The 17,767-nt window shown below is 41.2% G+C and overlaps 2 protein-coding genes across 2 annotated transcripts in view; one reads left to right on the forward strand and one right to left on the reverse strand.

Annotated features, from left to right (window-relative positions):
* Positions 1-105: 105 nt before the first annotated feature.
* ada (adenosine deaminase) lies at positions 106-15,941 on the reverse strand. The gene is made up of 11 exons (XM_069141824.1): positions 15,845-15,941; positions 11,839-11,900; positions 10,996-11,118; positions 8,983-9,126; positions 8,748-8,863; positions 7,295-7,419; positions 5,059-5,130; positions 4,447-4,548; positions 4,097-4,164; positions 3,021-3,150; positions 106-557 (listed from the first exon to the last, which is right to left on the reverse strand). Exons 1-11 carry the CDS (start codon positions 15,875-15,877, stop codon positions 453-455), a joined length of 1,080 nt encoding a protein of 359 aa, XP_068997925.1. The 5' UTR covers positions 15,878-15,941; the 3' UTR covers positions 106-452.
* The window catches only part of ccn5 (cellular communication network factor 5), a 34,393-nt gene continuing 17,071 nt past the window's right edge, over positions 446-17,767 (forward strand). The window contains exons 1-2 of the mRNA XM_069141821.1: positions 446-605; positions 987-1,128. Of these exons, the coding sequence (XP_068997922.1) occupies positions 553-605; positions 987-1,128 (195 nt within the window). The 5' untranslated portion in view covers positions 446-552. The remainder of the gene's footprint in view (positions 606-986; positions 1,129-17,767) is intronic.

Here is a 17,767-nt window from a genome sequence, read left to right on the forward strand (position 1 = left end):
GTAAGTTCTTCAGTTATTTTTGTTTCCAGGCTGACAACAAGCTGAAAATTGTTCATAAAGGCTGCGTTATTGTGCATGTGAAGTTTCCCTGATTGTCTTTATGACAAAAAAAAAAAAAAAAAAAAAAAAAGTAAACATGAGGATGTATGCAGAGTTTGGATGTGACTAAAAAAAACACCCAATGCTCATATTTGTTGCACCTTTGCAGACGTTACCTCCTTCTCCAAAAAAAAAAAAAAAAAAACGAAAGCCAGTTAAAGGTGTGCAGAATGAAACGGTACGTGAGGGTGAAAAGGCAGCAGCCATAATGATGAAACGGCATGTCGGATATTTGATCTATAGGCTTCGTGTCGGGTTACAAATAAGTAAAAAAAAAAAAAAAAAAAAATCGCATTGCATGGTGTCAGGTGGGGGAGGTTTTAAGATGACGTGCCGGTCGGAGGGGGCGGGGTTTAAAAGGAGGTGTTCTCCATCATCCCGTAGGCCTCGTACAGTCGCTGGAGGAGCTCCTTCTTCTCGGCGGCGGGCAGGAAGCACGACTCCGCCGAGCAGATGTTCTACGGAAAGACACGAGGGGTCAACGAAAAGGTCGCACGGAGAAAAAGGTACGAATTATTTTTTTAAAGGGACAGTTCGAGACATTATTCGGAAATAAAAACACAAGACTGCTGCCGGTCTACGATCAGCTGCTCAATTCATGCGCAAACAACTTTTTTTTTTTTTTTTTTAAGGAATATACTGTGCTCATTTTCAGTTGTTGTTTTTTTTATTTTTTTTTTGTAATCACTCCATGACTTTTTCCATCATCTGCTTCCTTTTCTTTTTCTTCTTTTGAGCCCGAAGCTTCATCCACAACGAGCCGTTTCAGCTCCCGTCTCTTTAAGGGCCCTTCCGGCCTCTGATTGGTCACCTTCCAGGAAGCTCCTCCTCCGAGCAGCAGCCAGTGCTTGAGGACTGTTTTGAACCTTTTCTTCATCCTTTTGCAGGTGTGAAAGGAAAACCTACATAACGGGTCACTCCTGCTTCTCTCATCCGTCCGCTGCGTTTCCAGCACGAATCGGATCCGGAAAAACGAGACGAACAGCGGCGAGCGATGTTTTGGTAAACATCACTCGTTTACTTAAGTTGGTGAGTATTTGTTATTGGCTGGTTTTGTGCCGAGCAGCTTGAACCAGCGACAGTTTCACCTCGATAAACAACCGAAGGCGGAAACTGCAGCCGACCGCTGATGTGAATGTTAATATCACGTGAAAAACTATGAATAAACTAGACAGGTCAGACATCATGAATCTTTTAATTTGACTGAAACAACAAGGATTCAAATCAGGAAAAGTTCTTATTGATGTTGCACCTCTGCACCAGACGTTGGCTTAGCTTAGCATGAAGACAGCGGTGACTCCAAAAATAGAAAAGACACCGATTCTAACTTTGGTTAAACAAACAATATGTAGTTTAAGTCAGTAATTGTTTTTTTTTATTCTATTTTAGTTGTATATACTGTAAATGTTTTATATTTTACTACATCTATTCTTATTCTGTCGATTTTATTGCTTTTACTCTTGTTTTTAACCTATGAAACTGTCCATCCATCCATCATCCATCCATCCATCATCCATCCATCATCCATCCATCCATCTATCATCCATCCATCCATCTATCATCCATCCATCCATCTATCATCCATCCATCCATCCATCCATCCATCTATCATCCATCCATCCATCTATCATCCATCCATCCATCTATCATCCATCTATCATCCATCCATCCATCTATCTATCATCCATCCATCCATCTATCATCCATCCATCCATCCATCCATCTATCATCCATCCATCCATCTATCATCCATCCATCCATCTATCATCCATCCATCCATCCATCCATCCATCTATCATCCATCCATCATCCATCCATCCATCTATCATCCATCCATCCATCCATCTATCATCCATCCATCCATCTATCATCCATCCATCTATCATCCATCTATCATCCATCCATCCATCTATCTATCATCCATCCATCCATCTATCATCCATCTATCATCCATCCATCCATCTATCTATCATCCATCCATCCATCTATCATCCATCCATCCATCCATCCATCTATCATCCATCCATCTATCATCCATCCATCCATCTATCATCCATCCATCATCCATCCATCCATCCATCCATCTATCATCCATCCATCATCCATCCATCCATCTATCATCCATCCATCCATCTATCATCCATCCATCCATCTATCATCCATCCATCCATCTATCATCCATCTATCATCCATCCATCCATCCATCTATCATCCATCCATCCATCTGTCTATCATCCATCCATCCATCTATCACCCATCCATCCATCTATCATCCATCCATCATCCATCTATCATCCATCCATCCATCATCCATCCATCCATCATCCATCCATCCATCTATCATCCATCCATCCATCATCCATCCATCCATCGATCATCCATCATCCATCCATCCATCCATCCATCAATCTATATATTTATCCATCCATCCATCCATCCATCCATCCATCCATCCATCCATCCATCTATTTATCCATCCATCCATCATCCATCCATCCATCCATCCATCCATCCATCTATCCATCCATCCATCCATCCATCATCCAACCATCCTTCATCCATCCATCTATCATCCATCATCCATCCATCCATCCATTGTGCTTGTTTCTGAGTTTTATAGGTGACATGTTATCTTTAGACAGACAGATCAGCTGTTTCCTTCATATTTAGCGTACAAACTAAACCAACATTAATCTTTTCATCTCTCAGCAAAAAGCAAATCAATATTTCAAACTATTCCTTTAACGATCATTCGCTGAACTCCACATTCGAACCCCGAGGCGTGAATCACAACTCGCAAGGTTTAAAATTCAGCGTGCGGTGGAATATTTCTTTTGTTCCTGCTTATAATCACCAGCCGAGGAAAAAGCTCCTTTCAGACCACGTTGAAAACCTCCGATTATTCACGCTTTTGATCTCACCAGCCGTTTGAATTCCTCCTCGGTGAATCCCATGTGCGTGTGCGCGGTGGTGTAGTCGAGGTGCAGGGTGGAGTTGAGGATCAGAGGGTCGTCGGTGTTCAGGGAGTAGTTGGCCTTGTCCTCCCTGAACCTGCACGGACAAAACAAAACAGGGAAAACGAAAACCAACCAGTGCGTAAAAAAAAAAATCGAGTTTACATCAAGATTCCTCGAATTAAAAGTTAGTTGGTGACGAAATTCTTCGAATTTGGTGTTTTCTAAAAATGTTCCCCTTAAAATTAGAGAGTTGAGATAAAAAGGTTTTCACAAAGCATCTTAAACCCTGAGGTGAAAAACTTTAGTTTAAAAAAAAAATCCTTAAGCAGAGGAGGAAACTACCAAAGTACAGATAGATAATAGATAAAAGATAGATAGATAGATAGATAGATAGATAGATAGATAGATAGATAGGTTGTTAAGACTTTATGAATTTAGTCGTCACAGCAGCATAGAAACACAGTTAGGAAAAGAATAAGATGCAGACAATCAGAAAAAAAAATTACAAATACAATAAATATGATAGATACAAATATTTGTTTTTATAAAAAGTAAGACTAATGAATAAATACACACAAACTATATACACAAAAAATAAATAAATACAACTTGTGATGGGAAAAAAAAGAAGCTGAATGACGTTAATGAAACGCTACAAATTATAAATCGGCCAGAGGATGATATTTGCGATCGATGTTCATTCGAGACGTTCGCTAATATTTAGTAACCGGAAAACAAATAACAGCGTTTTCACGGTCTGGTATTGGAACGCAGTTCATTTCATTTCCACCGGAGGTCGCCGTCCATATCACAGAGAAGCATTCATTTGGATCACATCTTTTCAAAGGAAGCGTCGCCTAGCAACGGGGTCGACCACACCTCCTCGCTGAGATAAAGGTTTCTGTCGTTTCCTTTGCTCCTGAGAAGTTTTCCTAAATCGCTCCTCGCTTAAAGCATCTTTCTCCAAGTTAAAAAAAAAAATAGTTTTTGGTGAATGTGGAATAAAAAAAAAAAAAAAGAAAGAAAAAAAAGCAGCTCACGTGATGATGGGGTGTTTGGTGAAGTCTGGGTGGCAGGCACCTGTCAGCTTGCTGGAAATGGGACACAGCTGCAAACAGAACAGCTAATTACTGCAGTCCTCCACTAGGGGTCAGTGCATCACTGCTCCTTCAGGCGACAGCTACTTATTAATGTGTCAGTCCACTTCAGCACTAAAAATTAATTTCCTGTCTGCGATGATAAATATTAACAGAGTGTAACAACAAAATGGCAAAGCACATTTAATTTATTAGATAGCGGGAATATATAAAAAAAAAAAAATTTAAAATAGCAACATTTAATGACTTTTCCATTTCAGCTCTGTGATGAAGATGTTTGGACGGTCGGTTACCTCGAAGTGCATCTTCTGTTCCAGCAGCTTTTCGTACAGGACTCGGTCCTCCAGGGTTCTGTAACCGTGTCCGATCCGCTCGGCTTTCAGCACTTCTACGGCCTAAAATATCAGACAAAAAAAAAAAAAAGCAAAACCCAACCCGTCCCACGTGTTACAGTATGTCAGCGGAGTCTACGAGCTATTTCTAGAGGCGCGTCCGACCGTCGACGCATAGCTGAGCTGTCTCAGTGAAGGATGGGCTGCTTGGAGAGAGGACACCTTATTTAGTCGGAGACACTGCGGGTTCTCCTCTGCAGAGGTTTGAGAGAAAGCAGCCGAGGTGGACGGCGAGAAAGTAATCACAGTATATGTGTGTGATATTAATTACTTTAATTATTTTAGTTAAAGCACTCCCCAATTTGTTTTCTTTCAACGGTCCAAACGTGAAAAACATCTCCGTTCTTCTTGTTCGGTTTGGACCTCCGCCCTTCTCCGCTTCTATCGTCACACATATTTGTCCAGAAACGATTAACGCGCTCGCACGCCTCCGCCGCCGCCCTCGGCTCGGGGTGGGGGTGGGGTGGGGGGGGGTGTCTGGTGATGTTGTCGAGCGGCTGCAGCAGCTCTCACCTCCTTCACCACAGACGGCGGTCCGACCTCTCCTGCGTGAACCGTCCTGTGGATCCCGCAGCGCTCCGCTTCCTGAAATCAGAAATCAACAGGAAACGCGGCGCATTAGATGGAACAGCCAAACAGCTGGCTTTCACATCTGCAGCATCTACTGGTGAGGGAGAGGAGGGGAGTTTGGAAGTTTATGTTTTGAATTCGTCATAGTGGGAATCATCCCGCTGCTTTCTGTTTCAGCATTTTCAAACTTGAACGGACAAAGCGTGGGTTTGCTGAATCGGCACGCATGTATCTGTAGATCGCACGGTTACGAAGATAACCCTCAATATTAGCGCGGACTTTGCTCTATCTGCTTCTGTTAATAATTGAAGAGAATTTAAATTTCATAGATATACAGTCACCTTTACTCCTCTGTGGAAAAAAAAAAAAACTGTGTATAATGTGCTGCTGCAGTTGTATAACAATACTAATATTCAAAATAATATGATGTCTTGCTTCTCAAAAACAGCTGTTAGAAAAAAGTGCTTCACGCAGAACGAAAAGAAAATGCACAAACAAAACATAAAACATAAAAAATATAAGTTTCCTTCGGAGGCTACATAAAGTACATCAACCTGTACACACATAAATACACACATGCAAAAAAAACAAAGACCAAATTGAATAACGTCATAAAAAAATCACTTCAATTATTCAAACTGCATCACTGCGATATTGATGTTGGATAAAGAAGCGAGATAAAGAGCTCTTGTGCAACATCAGCTAATACTACATTATCAGCTGCTTTAACTTTACGGCCGGTTTGTGAATTATCGATCGAGACGACGAAAGAATCTCCTCTTTTGTTTCTTTTTTAAAGCCTGTTGTCGCGGTATGTTACTGTGAACCATCGTGAGGTTTGAACATTAACACATCTTTGTTTGCTGTTCAAACCCTGTAAGTGGTTCTATTGAGCAGGAGGGGGACAATAAATGACTAAAATACACTTTTAAAAAAATATGTAAATGTGTAATCACAGAATATCAAAAGAAATGATCGATATCAGATCCATACAAGACTGAAAAATGTACGAATTTACATGGATGCAAAAATCTGGATTTCTCCCCGCGCAGTAAACGCCGACCCGTCCTGCGTCCGTGCAACTAATCAATTTCAGGTAAAACGTGGAGCCGTGCGGGACACTAAGTGATTAATCTACCCCCTTCATTAAAGTCTGGCAGGCAAAACTGATTACTCAGCGTGGTGTGTTCTCTGAATTAATCCATACACGCCGGCTGAAATCTAAATTGGGTTTTTCTCAGAAGCTTCAGCACTCAAGAGGAATTTTGGTTTGGGAGTAGGTCATTAGGGTTGTTGTTTTTAAATTAAAATCCCATGTTAGTTAAATAAAGTAGATAAAGACTGTTCTGTGACAGCGAATACAAAATTATCTTTGTAGAAAAGAAGGCCGAAACCTTGTTGGCTTTATAAAAAAAAAAGTAAAATATGTTGGCGTTTTGACCAAAACATTACAATTATGTCTGAGAACCATAATTATAAAAAAAAGGAGTCTCAAATCTTTCTGTACTGAGACTTATTTTTGAGCAAGCTGGAACTCTTGGAGCTCTTAAATCAACGCTGTAGACTTCTTTGCTTCTGTCTTTTATTACATTTTGAAGTCTTAAAGCAGCACCATAACTTCTTTTTTTTTTAATCTTTTTAATATAAACTCTGGATCTGAAATTCACTATTTAAATATATGAGTCTGGATACTCTCCATAGGGACTCATTTCCAGTCGTTGCATCCTACCAGGCATAAACCTTGGATTAATTTTGAAATTATTGAAGTAATATGAACTACTAGCTTTAGAAAAAAGAAATATTCAACTTTCCACACTGGTATCCGATTGGTCCGGTTGGTCCGCCCTTCGGAGTGGCTGCGCTAACCTTCATGCGAACGGCGATTCCAGACTGTAATCTGAAGCAGACTAAAGCAAGAGGTGGGCGGAGCCAGGTTAACGCTAGCCCGCTAATGTGCTGATGTAAGGGTGGTCTAATGTTTACCCATGGTCATTATCTTTGTTCGACATTTGCTTCTTTTTTTTTGTTTTTTTTTTGCCGTGAACACAAATCGCGGGTATTTGGGCCGCTGGTTAGCCGACTTTAATTACCGCTGTCGACGAGTTGTGTCTTCTATACGAGGTTGACGCATTAATGTCCCCACCTTATTAAGTTGTGTACGATGTTTCAACATGCTCACCTCGTAGGCTCTCCTGTGATCCGGATTGGATTCGCAGTTGAGTGACTCATCGCCTGCCAGGTCGACGGCGACCACGCCTTCGTGACGATATTTCTTGCACAACTCCACGACGTCCATAGACCAGCCTGCGGAGTTTAAAAACGTACGTGTATTACTACGCGGTTTGGTTCTGCCGACCGGAGGACGCGGACAGATGGTGATGCGATGATAGAATATAAATGCCACCGATCTACAGACATGCTGAACCCAAGACAACATGGAGAAACATGTGGTTGTGACTGTTGCTAGGCGATATGGACAAAATCAAATGCCACGATAGTCTTGACTAAATATTTTGATGTCAGTATCGCAACAATTGACTGGATATAAAAGTGTCCGTAGCTTCGAAAAAACGAGGCCGATGCCGAAGTAACTTAAGCTGCAATACCACCGAGCGCCACTAGAGGTCGAAAAGCCTCCGCAGACTCCCAATCAACTTCTCTCATAAGATTCTTTTAGATTTTTTTGATAAATACTTATCAGTAATGTGGACGTAGTGAATAGCCGTCAATAGCTGACGTTTTGCAAAACGTGCCGATTAGCTTTCTTTATCGATCCTACTCTGACGTCTGTACGGTAAATATGAAACCGTGAGCTGGTTTCACTTAAAGTTGGCTGAACCTTTGGACCGAGCGCAGCTGTTTTACGAGTCTCCTTCGCTGTCGCATCATATTCACAGTACAGACTTTTCTAACCGTCTGCGGGAGGGCAATTAAAGTGCTTCCCCCAAAGGTCAAACTATCCCTTTAATTTTTATGTCGCTTCCTGACTTTTACGACTGCACGGAAAACAACCTATTTTTAGATTAAAAAAAACAAAAAAAAAGATAAAAATGTCTCCAGTCATCGGGGAAATGTTTTCGTGAGAGACGGAATAGAAAACATATGATGTGCAGATGTGAGTTTTGCCGGCGGGTGACGCAGGAAACGGCTGCATGGCGTCCAACAGACGTCTCTTCTTGCCTCCACCGCCGCTACCGACAGAAACTGCTCGCGTTACCGCGGTTACCGGTGCAGACTGTACACATCACGTCTTCAGTTTTAGATACAACGACCTGAAACTATCCCCAAAGAAACACGGTCGGGGCTTTGTTCGTATACGAAGTGAATTCGGGTCATTAATACCAGACGTGATTAGCGTTTCGCTAAAAGTACCATTTTGCCTCAAAAGAAAAAAAAAAAAAATCAGTTTCTGCCGAAAGAAAATCACTAAATTTGGTAAATACGCGGTTTTCACCGTACGTCAACAATACGTGGCAAAGACGAGATCAAGAGTAGCGAAGGTCGGCGTACGCAGCGTATCTGCGGCGCTCCTGTTTATCGTCTAGAGAATAACCGAGACGGAAGACAGAACAGGGAGGGAACCGAATCTCACGGGGTTGTTTTGGCAGACAGAAGCGTGAACAGTTCATTACTTGGCATGTGGCGCATGCAGCATAGAATGGACCTGGCTTTGATATCGAAGGCCTTCTCGCCCTCGCTGAGGCCCTCGTTGACCAGGCGCACCACGTCGTCGGGGCTCAGGTCGCCTCTGACCAAAGACGACAACAACAAAACAACAACAACAACAACAAAATATAAAACACGTGAGCACGACTTTGGTTTGACTTCAAGTTGCAGTTATTAGAGACAAAAAAAAAAAAAACGTACTCTTTCTGGTTCCATGGAATCGGATCCACTTTGCAGTTAGCGAGGAAATGTGGGCTGTATCTGACCTCGACATAAATCACTCCCTCCTTGGCCTTGTCCTCGACGAACTCGTAGGCTATCCTCTTTATGGCTTCCTCGTCTCCGCTGGAAAGAAAAGAAAAGAAAACGGAGAACGGTTTCGGTTCTGATCGACTTATCTCAGCGATAACAAATACTTGCACCAATCTATCGTCTGAACTTTAACGGCTTTTAAGAAATGAGCAACGTAAGCGTTTACTCAGTGTTACTGACGTGAGACACACGGTGTCCTTTTTTTTTAATCTGTCATTTACTTTTTTGCTAAAGCAGTATGATAATAACTCCAAAATTGTTTGATGTGTACTCGGCCTTGACTTTATCTTTCAAATTAAAATCAATTAATAGAAGTTTTACTGATGAGTGTTGAGATTCATAATAGATAGTATACTTTATGCTTGCTTCTGTAAAAAACAGATCTAAAAACCGACTTTGTAAGCGTGGCGTTGATTTAAGTTTTATGCGTTTCATCTATTCAATTTTTTTTTTAATTGCCTTTTGTCTATCCAATTAATTCAAACATCAATTCATTTCATTTAGAATATTTTATCATGACTTTTTTTTTTTGCTATTTTCACTTTTCTGGTGCATTTATTGATGTAAGTTGTGTGAAAATAGAATTTGATTGAGCAGAGAACGATGACATTTGTTATATACGATTAGACTTGGAAATATTTTCTGTTAATTTGACATTTCAAATCAAACCAATGAATTGATTAATTAAGGAAATAATTCATTTCGTTGCAGTCCCGTGGCGTAATGCTGGACAGATTCTGCCCCACCTCCGGTAACTTTCAGACGGTCCCTAAGCTTGTTTATGATTACCTGTTTACATCCAACACACGTCTGTCTGTTTTGCCCTCACGATATTTAATATTGTGTGAAAATATTGGCCGGAATCGCTTCGGACGTGACGGAGAACAAACGCGGCTTCCAGCAATTACAAAGAACGTGAACGCTCATCGCACAGAGGCGGCCTGTTGTTCACCAGTGTCCTCTCATTAACCCCCACCACCACCACCACCACCACCACCACGACCACCCCGAACACACACACACGACCACTTCACACAACAATTATACACGAGCTAAACTCAGCCAGCAACTTCCGTACGTTGTTGAAGCCGCTTTGCACCACGAGGCTTTCAGGAGCACCGGGAACTCCAGAAGGCTCCATTCAGCTCAACCGAGAGCTGCTACAGACCAGCATTGTTGAAAGCTTTTTTTTTTTTTTTTTTCTTTTTACGGCCATTGAGTACCTGAAAGAATGTGTGTTTAGTTTTTATGGTCTTCGCTAAACAGTTCGGGCCTTTTTTTTTTTTTTTTTTTATGCTGCACGACTAAATATAAGAGCGAGTGACAGCGGAAAAGAACCACCGAACACAACTTCTCTCGGTTTTGGTTACCGGGGAGAAACTCGATGCCGATTTAATGATGTGTTCCCGTTCAGCAGGTCTGGCACTTAAACCTTCTCTGTCGGTAGGGTGGTTGCTGAGGGCCAGACTACTTCCTGAAGTAGTAAACGCATTACATAAGAGTCTACTGGCGCAACCGGTTCTTAGTCCTACACCCCCCGTGTGTTGCAATGGATACAGAGATCTCACTGACAAGAAGTTGTAATATTTTGAGAGCACAATATGAAGGAATTTCATAACTTGTTGTGTAATCGCAATATTACACTCATGCAACGTTGGTTTTTAAAAGACATCGAATGCATCATAGCAGTGGCAGCTACCGACAGAGTGGGTGAACTTTGACCCTCGCTGTAAACATGTCCTGTTAATGACGTGGACCCTGACTCTTCATAGCTCAGATCGCTGCAGCATCCTCCGCCGAGTCGGCGGAAAATAAAAAATGACGATGACACTTTAAATTATTTAAAAGGGGAGGAGAAGGAGGAGGTGTGGAGGGGGGGGGGGGGCTGTCGGCAGCACTTACGCAACCACGTGCATGTACTCCCCGAACTTGCCCAGGAAGCCGGTGAGGGTGGTGGGCTGGAGGAGAATGATCCTCTGCTTCAGGTCCTCGACGCTGTCGGCAGGCAGACTGATGCTGCGTCTCCTGGAGGGGAAAGAGGAAGCAGCTCGAGGACGCCGGTTCAATTTCAAAACTCAAAGTATAAATCCTGTCTGCGTGTTTTCACTCTGCCGCGACGAGAGAGTTGAACGGCGGTTTGTCGTTTGTGTGACGTGTTAAAGATAACGATCTCTTTTTAGCCTGTTTTTTTTTTGTTTTATCATTATCATATTTGGAAAATGCAAAAACATGTTTTTTTTTTATTTAAGACCTTAATTTTTTTTTTTTTTAATGTGACACCGGTATTTTTAGAGGTAAAGCTGCTCTAATCTTTATCTTTAATGCTGCAAGGAGAGTCTTATAATTCTATAAGCAGATTACAAGTAAAATTAAAAATCTTACTTAAGTATGTGAGTATTATCAACAAAATGTGCTTAAAGTATGAAAAGTAAAAGTACACACTGTGTCTGTGTTTTACTGTGATATGCATGATGTCTTTGGATTAATATTTGGTGTAACTGATGTGTAAATCTCTAGTTTATTCTTCGGTAACGCATCATCTCCGTCCCGTGAGAACCGCGTATATAAAAAAAAAAAAAAAAAGTCAACAAGCTCACAAAGACACTTGTGTTTTTCCAGCTTTGTGACCTTTTGTGAGTTTTCAATTCAATTCAGAAGAAGGATCAAGTTGTTGTTTTTTTTCTTTTTTTTTTCTTCCTCCTTGTTTCTGTTCTGTAAGAACAACGTGTCTCCACGTCGACTTACTCGGCGACATCGAAGATCGTCTGCACCCTGATGGCTCCGTCGAGGTGGACGTGCAGCTCAACCTGCGGACGACATGAATGACGAATCGGTCAAATTAAAGAAAAAAAAAATAAAGACGAATGAGTCTGCTTGAGTTTAAAAGAAGAACAGAATGATTTGGGTGTTATATATATAAAAATTAAAATTAAAAAAAAAGGAGCAGCAGTAGGAGAGCGGCGGCGGCGGGGTTGCAAGTTCAGCGTTTTGGCTGCGGCCTGTCGTGAATGCAGCGAACGCGTGACTGAGCAGCGAGCGGTGAAAATGCCGACGGCTGCCAGAGAAGAGGTCAGAGAAGAAAAAGTGCCCCCCCCCCCCTGACCCACCCATTCTCCCCCATACCCCCCCCCCCCCCCCCCCCCCCCCGCCCTCGCACCGAGAGCCAGGATTTATCCAGGCACATGACGCTGATAAATCGCCGCCCCTCCTTTCGACAGCTGAGGCCTCTCGGTTTTGACAGCAGACGTTCAAGCGAACAATTTTTTTTTTTTTTTTTCTCCCTTGCCGGAGACATTTAATCCGAATCGATCACCGGGAGGAAAGAAGGAAACGAGCCAGAAGAGCGGTTTGTGGACATCAGCCCTTACATGAAGCCCTTTAATGTGCACTGCAGGCAGCAGCTGACCTCCATTTTCCACAATGACTCTTTAGTTCGATCTTCTCTCGCGTCTCGTGATTTGATTCCACTTCAATATTTCCTTGTTATGCGGAATCGGATTCCTTTAAGATCAAGTAGTGGGAACCGACGTCTTCTTTTATTTCATCTGCGAGTTCATTGGTTTGAAGAAGGCGGGGCCTCAGCTGGAAACGATGACGTAATGTATCTCAATAAGGATTCAGGATCATAAAACCATCTGATGGGTTTTGTGGGATGTTTGATAGCTGTCAATCAAATCTGATCAAACCACACAAACATAGTCCTTTTTTTTTTTTTTTTGGACACCTGCTTATTTAGTAATCGCTATTTAATATTATTTGTACACATGCTCGTACATGAACGGCACTTCTTGTTCTGACTGGATGTGAAGCTGAAACGATTAGCCGATTATTGTAAACATCATCAGCAACTTTTTGGATAGTCGGGCAGTCGTGAACTCCAGATAGGCTCCGCCTACAGGTGTACAAGTGGGAGGAGTCAATGTTTTTGTTTTTACAAGTTTTATATCACTGTAAAATAAATATCTTTAGGTTTTTTTTTGTATTTCCTGATAACAATCTGTTGGAAAAATGTCTGATTAATCAAGAAAAATAACACGTAACCATTAATATTAACAGATAATTGCAGCTCCAATTGTGACCAACTTTTATAGAGAGTGAAAGCAGAGTGTCCATCCGTGTCCAAAAAAAAAGAAGAAACAGGGATCAGATGTTTCTGTCCAAATGTTTACAACAAGAATGTGTCACAGTTTTTTGTTTTCCATCTTTCTGCCTTTCAGGTTATTCGTCCAGGTTGTTTCCTGTGTTACTCCCTCCAGCCACTAGAGGTCCACAGTCCGTCTTTGGACCCGTTGTTTTGACTTCAGTCCCTGTGTTCCTAATGTTGCACTTGTGTACCAACGCTCACTATTTTCAGTGCATAAAAAAAATAATAATAAAAAAAAAGATGTGCAAAACACTTTCCACCCTAAACGGTCGCCATCTTATCTTTTGTAGCAGGAAGGGGGCGTGGCCACCGAGGAAGTCGATCGTGATCTACACGTGATCTGTTTCGGTGGTTGAGCTTTCAAATGAAATCATTTTCATCTTAATTCAAGTTATTGTTGAGCAATTTTTCGAAAAAGTTTGACAGTTTGTTGAAGTATTGTTGTGACTTTTTATATTTAACTTTTGGGGGGGACTTTTTCCAGCTTTATTGCCCAGTTTTAAAACACGTGTTAGAAAAAGTAAAAAGGGTAAATAGTAATCTGTAGCGTTTTATATTTCACGAGTAGACGTTGCAACACTGATTGTGACAGCGTGTTATGTATTATTAAGATTGTTCAAGTGTCTGCGGTGCGTCGGAGCTGTTTACAGACAGGGAACAGCTGCTTAACCCATCTTTGAGTTCAGGAAATCCTGATGCAGTACTTTTCACTGGCAGTTCTTGCAGTACATTGTGGTGTACTTGCATAACAGTCGTGCTGATTTGATCTATGCGGTAAACTATGGAACAATATGTGACCGTTGCGCAAGAAAGCGACTCATGATCATCGCTGATGTTCAATGTCTGAAGCCAAATAGGAAGTCGATGTAAAAAAGTAAAAGCTCTCTGGACATCATCTGTTTTATTAGTTTGTTTATTAATATAATCCAGCTGTACGAGACTGAAACCAGAACAAACTGCTTTCTTTTCTTTTTTTTATTACGAAACGATAAATCGATCAATGAAGAAAACGTTCGTCAGATTGATCAACAGTGAAAATAATAATCACCACAACTCCTTTAAACCATTTTCTACTTCGTATTGTGATGGTAAAGTCAATATTTTGAGGGTTTTGGACTGTTGGTTCAATAAAACAAGACATTTAAAGATGTCACCTCAACATTTTTCACTTTTAGATATTTTACACCAAATTATAGATGAAAATAACTTACAAGCCTACTTGGGTCAGATTTATCTTTTTATTTATGTGCATATTTGTCCATGTACCTCTATTTTTTTTTTGTCCATATTCGTCTTTTAATAATGTTTATCTGATACAGTCGTACCAGAGTTGAAACCTAAGACATAGTAGAAGCAGAGTCAAGTCAGGCGCTTTCAAATTTGTATCTTTAGTCATAAAATTCATTAATTTATCAATATTTTAATGATTAATAAGTTAAATTTCTCAACAGAGAGGGATTTGCTGCATTTCTGTTTTACATAAATGCAAAACTGAATATATTTTTGGGGGGGAGGGGGGAAACAAGAGCAAATATGATGTTGGATGTAGAGATGACGCAAAATCCTGACTTGTTATCGATTAATGAAGTAAATGATCAGTATATTGATCGATAATAAAAAAAAAAAATACTGATTAGTTCCAGCTCTGCAGATAATTCCCACTTTATCGCGTAGCAACAAAGAGTCACTACAGTGAAGCAATGTCTCAGCGTAACGAAGCGACGCCGGACGATGATACCCCCCGTCCCCTTCCCCTCCCTCTATCGGTGGTATCGAATCTACAACAACATATTAATATGTAATGAGGTTATGGCTGCCAGCACTCCCCGAGTACACTCTTGGTGTACTTCTAAGATCTTGTATATGTGTGTGTGTGTGTGTGTGTGTGTGTGCGTGTGTGTGTGCGTGTGTGTGTGTGTGTCTTTCCAGTCATTTTCTTCTTATCACCATGAGCGTAGACCAGGTACATGTTCAGTCAGCATCAAGAACTCAAAGTGCAATCATGAGAAGAATTGTTAATGCCCGTGAGCCCTCGAAACTACATGAACAAATATAATAGGAAAGATTAAAAGTTGATACTGAGGGTTCATCCACACAGGCAGGCATTAAACATCTGAATTACCCTGCAGAAGAAGCAAAGGTCAGACGCCAGCCCTTTTGTTGTTGGTGTTGGTGTTCTGCAGCAGCGTAATAATAGAAATTTATGAAAGAAGCTTGCTCAGCAAAAATCTCGTTCCAGTCACGCAACAAGTGAGACTTTGAATGGTTGTTTTAGAGCAGCTTAGTCAAACCGCGAGGATCTTCTTCCTCGTTTGAATGTGGTTATCATGCTAAGGAAACAGGAAGTGTTAAAAGGTCTTTCTGCAAATTTGTATGTTTTGTGTCGTTGCTGTTGTTGTGTTTTTCTTTTTTTGTTGTGCGATTTCCCAAACAGAGCGCTCGTAGGTTACCGTGCGTAAAAAAAAAAAAAAAAAAAAAAAAACCAAAGTTGTGTCAATAATCCCACTCCAATCGGTGCCTTTTAAAAAAAAAAAAAAGAAAAGAAAAGAAGAAGACCACGACAAAAGATGCATGCTCGTGCTACGGTGCGCCGGCTGATGGACGTACCTTCGGCTTGTTGAACACCACTTCTTCGGTCATGATGGAGAGCGCGCGGGTGCCGGTGAGTCTGCTGGTCCGCGGAGGGACGGACGGACGGAGGGAGGGAGGGAGGGAGGGGAGCTGAAGCCTGCCGCGGCTCGCCCGGCCTTTATATGTCCGACTCGTGGGGGCACGCCTCCTTTTTTTTTTTTCTTCTTCTTCTTCTCTCTCTCTTTCTCTCTTTGTTCACGCCGACGGAGAAAAACAACAACAAATCACACCGCTGTAAAAGTTGTGTTATCACGAGACGCACGCGCGCGCGCAGGGTAAACACACTGCACCCGACGGGAGGTGGAAGGATTAACGGCAGCGGCTTAGTCCCCATGTGAGGGCTTTGCAGCAGGCTAATTAATGCTATCAAACGGGGTTCCGAAATAGAGCGTGTTAGGTAGCCTGCTCATTAAATAGACTCTCAAAATAAAAAATAAAAAAAAAGAGAAAAAAGAGCAGTCCTTTCACACGGGACATGAGTTTAAATATACCTATAACATGAAAGAGATTTTTTTTATTATTATTATTTTTTTTTAACCTCCAAATACTCCTTAATGAAAGGCACGAGCTATTTTGGTTCCAGCTGATTGGTTAGGATCTGTCTTACCCTGACCGATGGACACGTGCGGTCTCCAGAGGCATTAAACCATCAGAGGGATCGACTGCGGTGTGATTATAAAAATTACATCAGTAAATTAACGATACAAGGAGATATGGCATAAACATAAGGCCATTTAATCAATCGGGTTTTTTTGAGACTAGTTAAAAGCCAAGTGTGTATGGCACGTTGAAGGGCTCTTAATTTGAAATGTGGACAGGAAGTTGCGCCATTTCGTAGCCACACCTGGTGACTTAAGCAGCAGTAAGCCGAGTTGTGGAATTATTTGAGAGGAGCATCAAATTAGCAGCTCCGGACATGTTTATGAATACGATGTTTACGTGCTTACTGTGTTAGGTGGTTTTAGCCGACGCAAACGTTACATAAAACAAACTTTTCGTCCGATTTGGTTCTTGTTCCTTTTTTTTATTATTATTATTATTATTTTGCTCTTTTTGAGGCAGGCTGCCACTACTGTAAGTTTAATGTAATGTAACTTTGACTATGGATGTAAAACTAAAAAAATTTAAAACTGAAAGTTCAAGATTTGAGCTTGAACTTTTCAAATACAACAATGTATTTAAATTAAAAGAATTTGTGCGAGAAAAGTTTTTTCAACTTGAATATCATTTTGATTCAATTCTGAAATTATTTCGAATACATTTTTTTATTTACAATAAAAAAAATTCTTATGAATCTTTTCCGTCCCGGGGAGAACTGGAAACAGGTCAGCGTTTGGTGAATCGAACCCCCGAATGCAGTTTATCATTATGATTGACTGTTATTATTAATAATCTGGCATCAGGAGTCCAAACAGCTGTTGACAGTTCAAAATGTCCAACTTGTGTTTTCGGTCTGCTTTGGCAGCAGATTTCACATTTTACCCACCAAACTGTCGTGTCCATGAAAACGACCACATCAGCATCTCTGCCTGTCACGAGGGATCATTTTCTATCCCGCTTCCCACTTTGAATTCCCAGAAGTCTGCTGTTTGCTGACCAAGAAAACCTTAAAGTGACTGTTTGGCTTTTTTTTTTTTTTTTTTTTTTTTTTTAAAGTGTCTCTTTAGCAGATGTTTTGAACCCCCCCCCCCCCCCCCCCCCCCCCACCCCTCCCCTCAGTGTCCCAGTGAACGGAAAATGTTCATAAGATTAATCTTTTTCTTTATCTTTAAGGTCGCGGTTATATTTTGGACATTTTACACAGTCAGATATTGGTTCCACTTCCTCTGCTGAGGCTTTTGAGTTTCCTGCTTTCAACCCGATTTGGGCCAGACGAAGAACTTTGTGCACGAAGCTGAA

The sequence above is a fragment of the Embiotoca jacksoni genome, unplaced genomic scaffold (genome assembly GCF_022577435.1).
Source record: "Embiotoca jacksoni isolate LCO1_2020_lvr unplaced genomic scaffold, fEmbJac1.0.p SCAF_91, whole genome shotgun sequence".
NCBI lineage: Eukaryota > Metazoa > Chordata > Actinopteri > Embiotocidae > Embiotoca > Embiotoca jacksoni.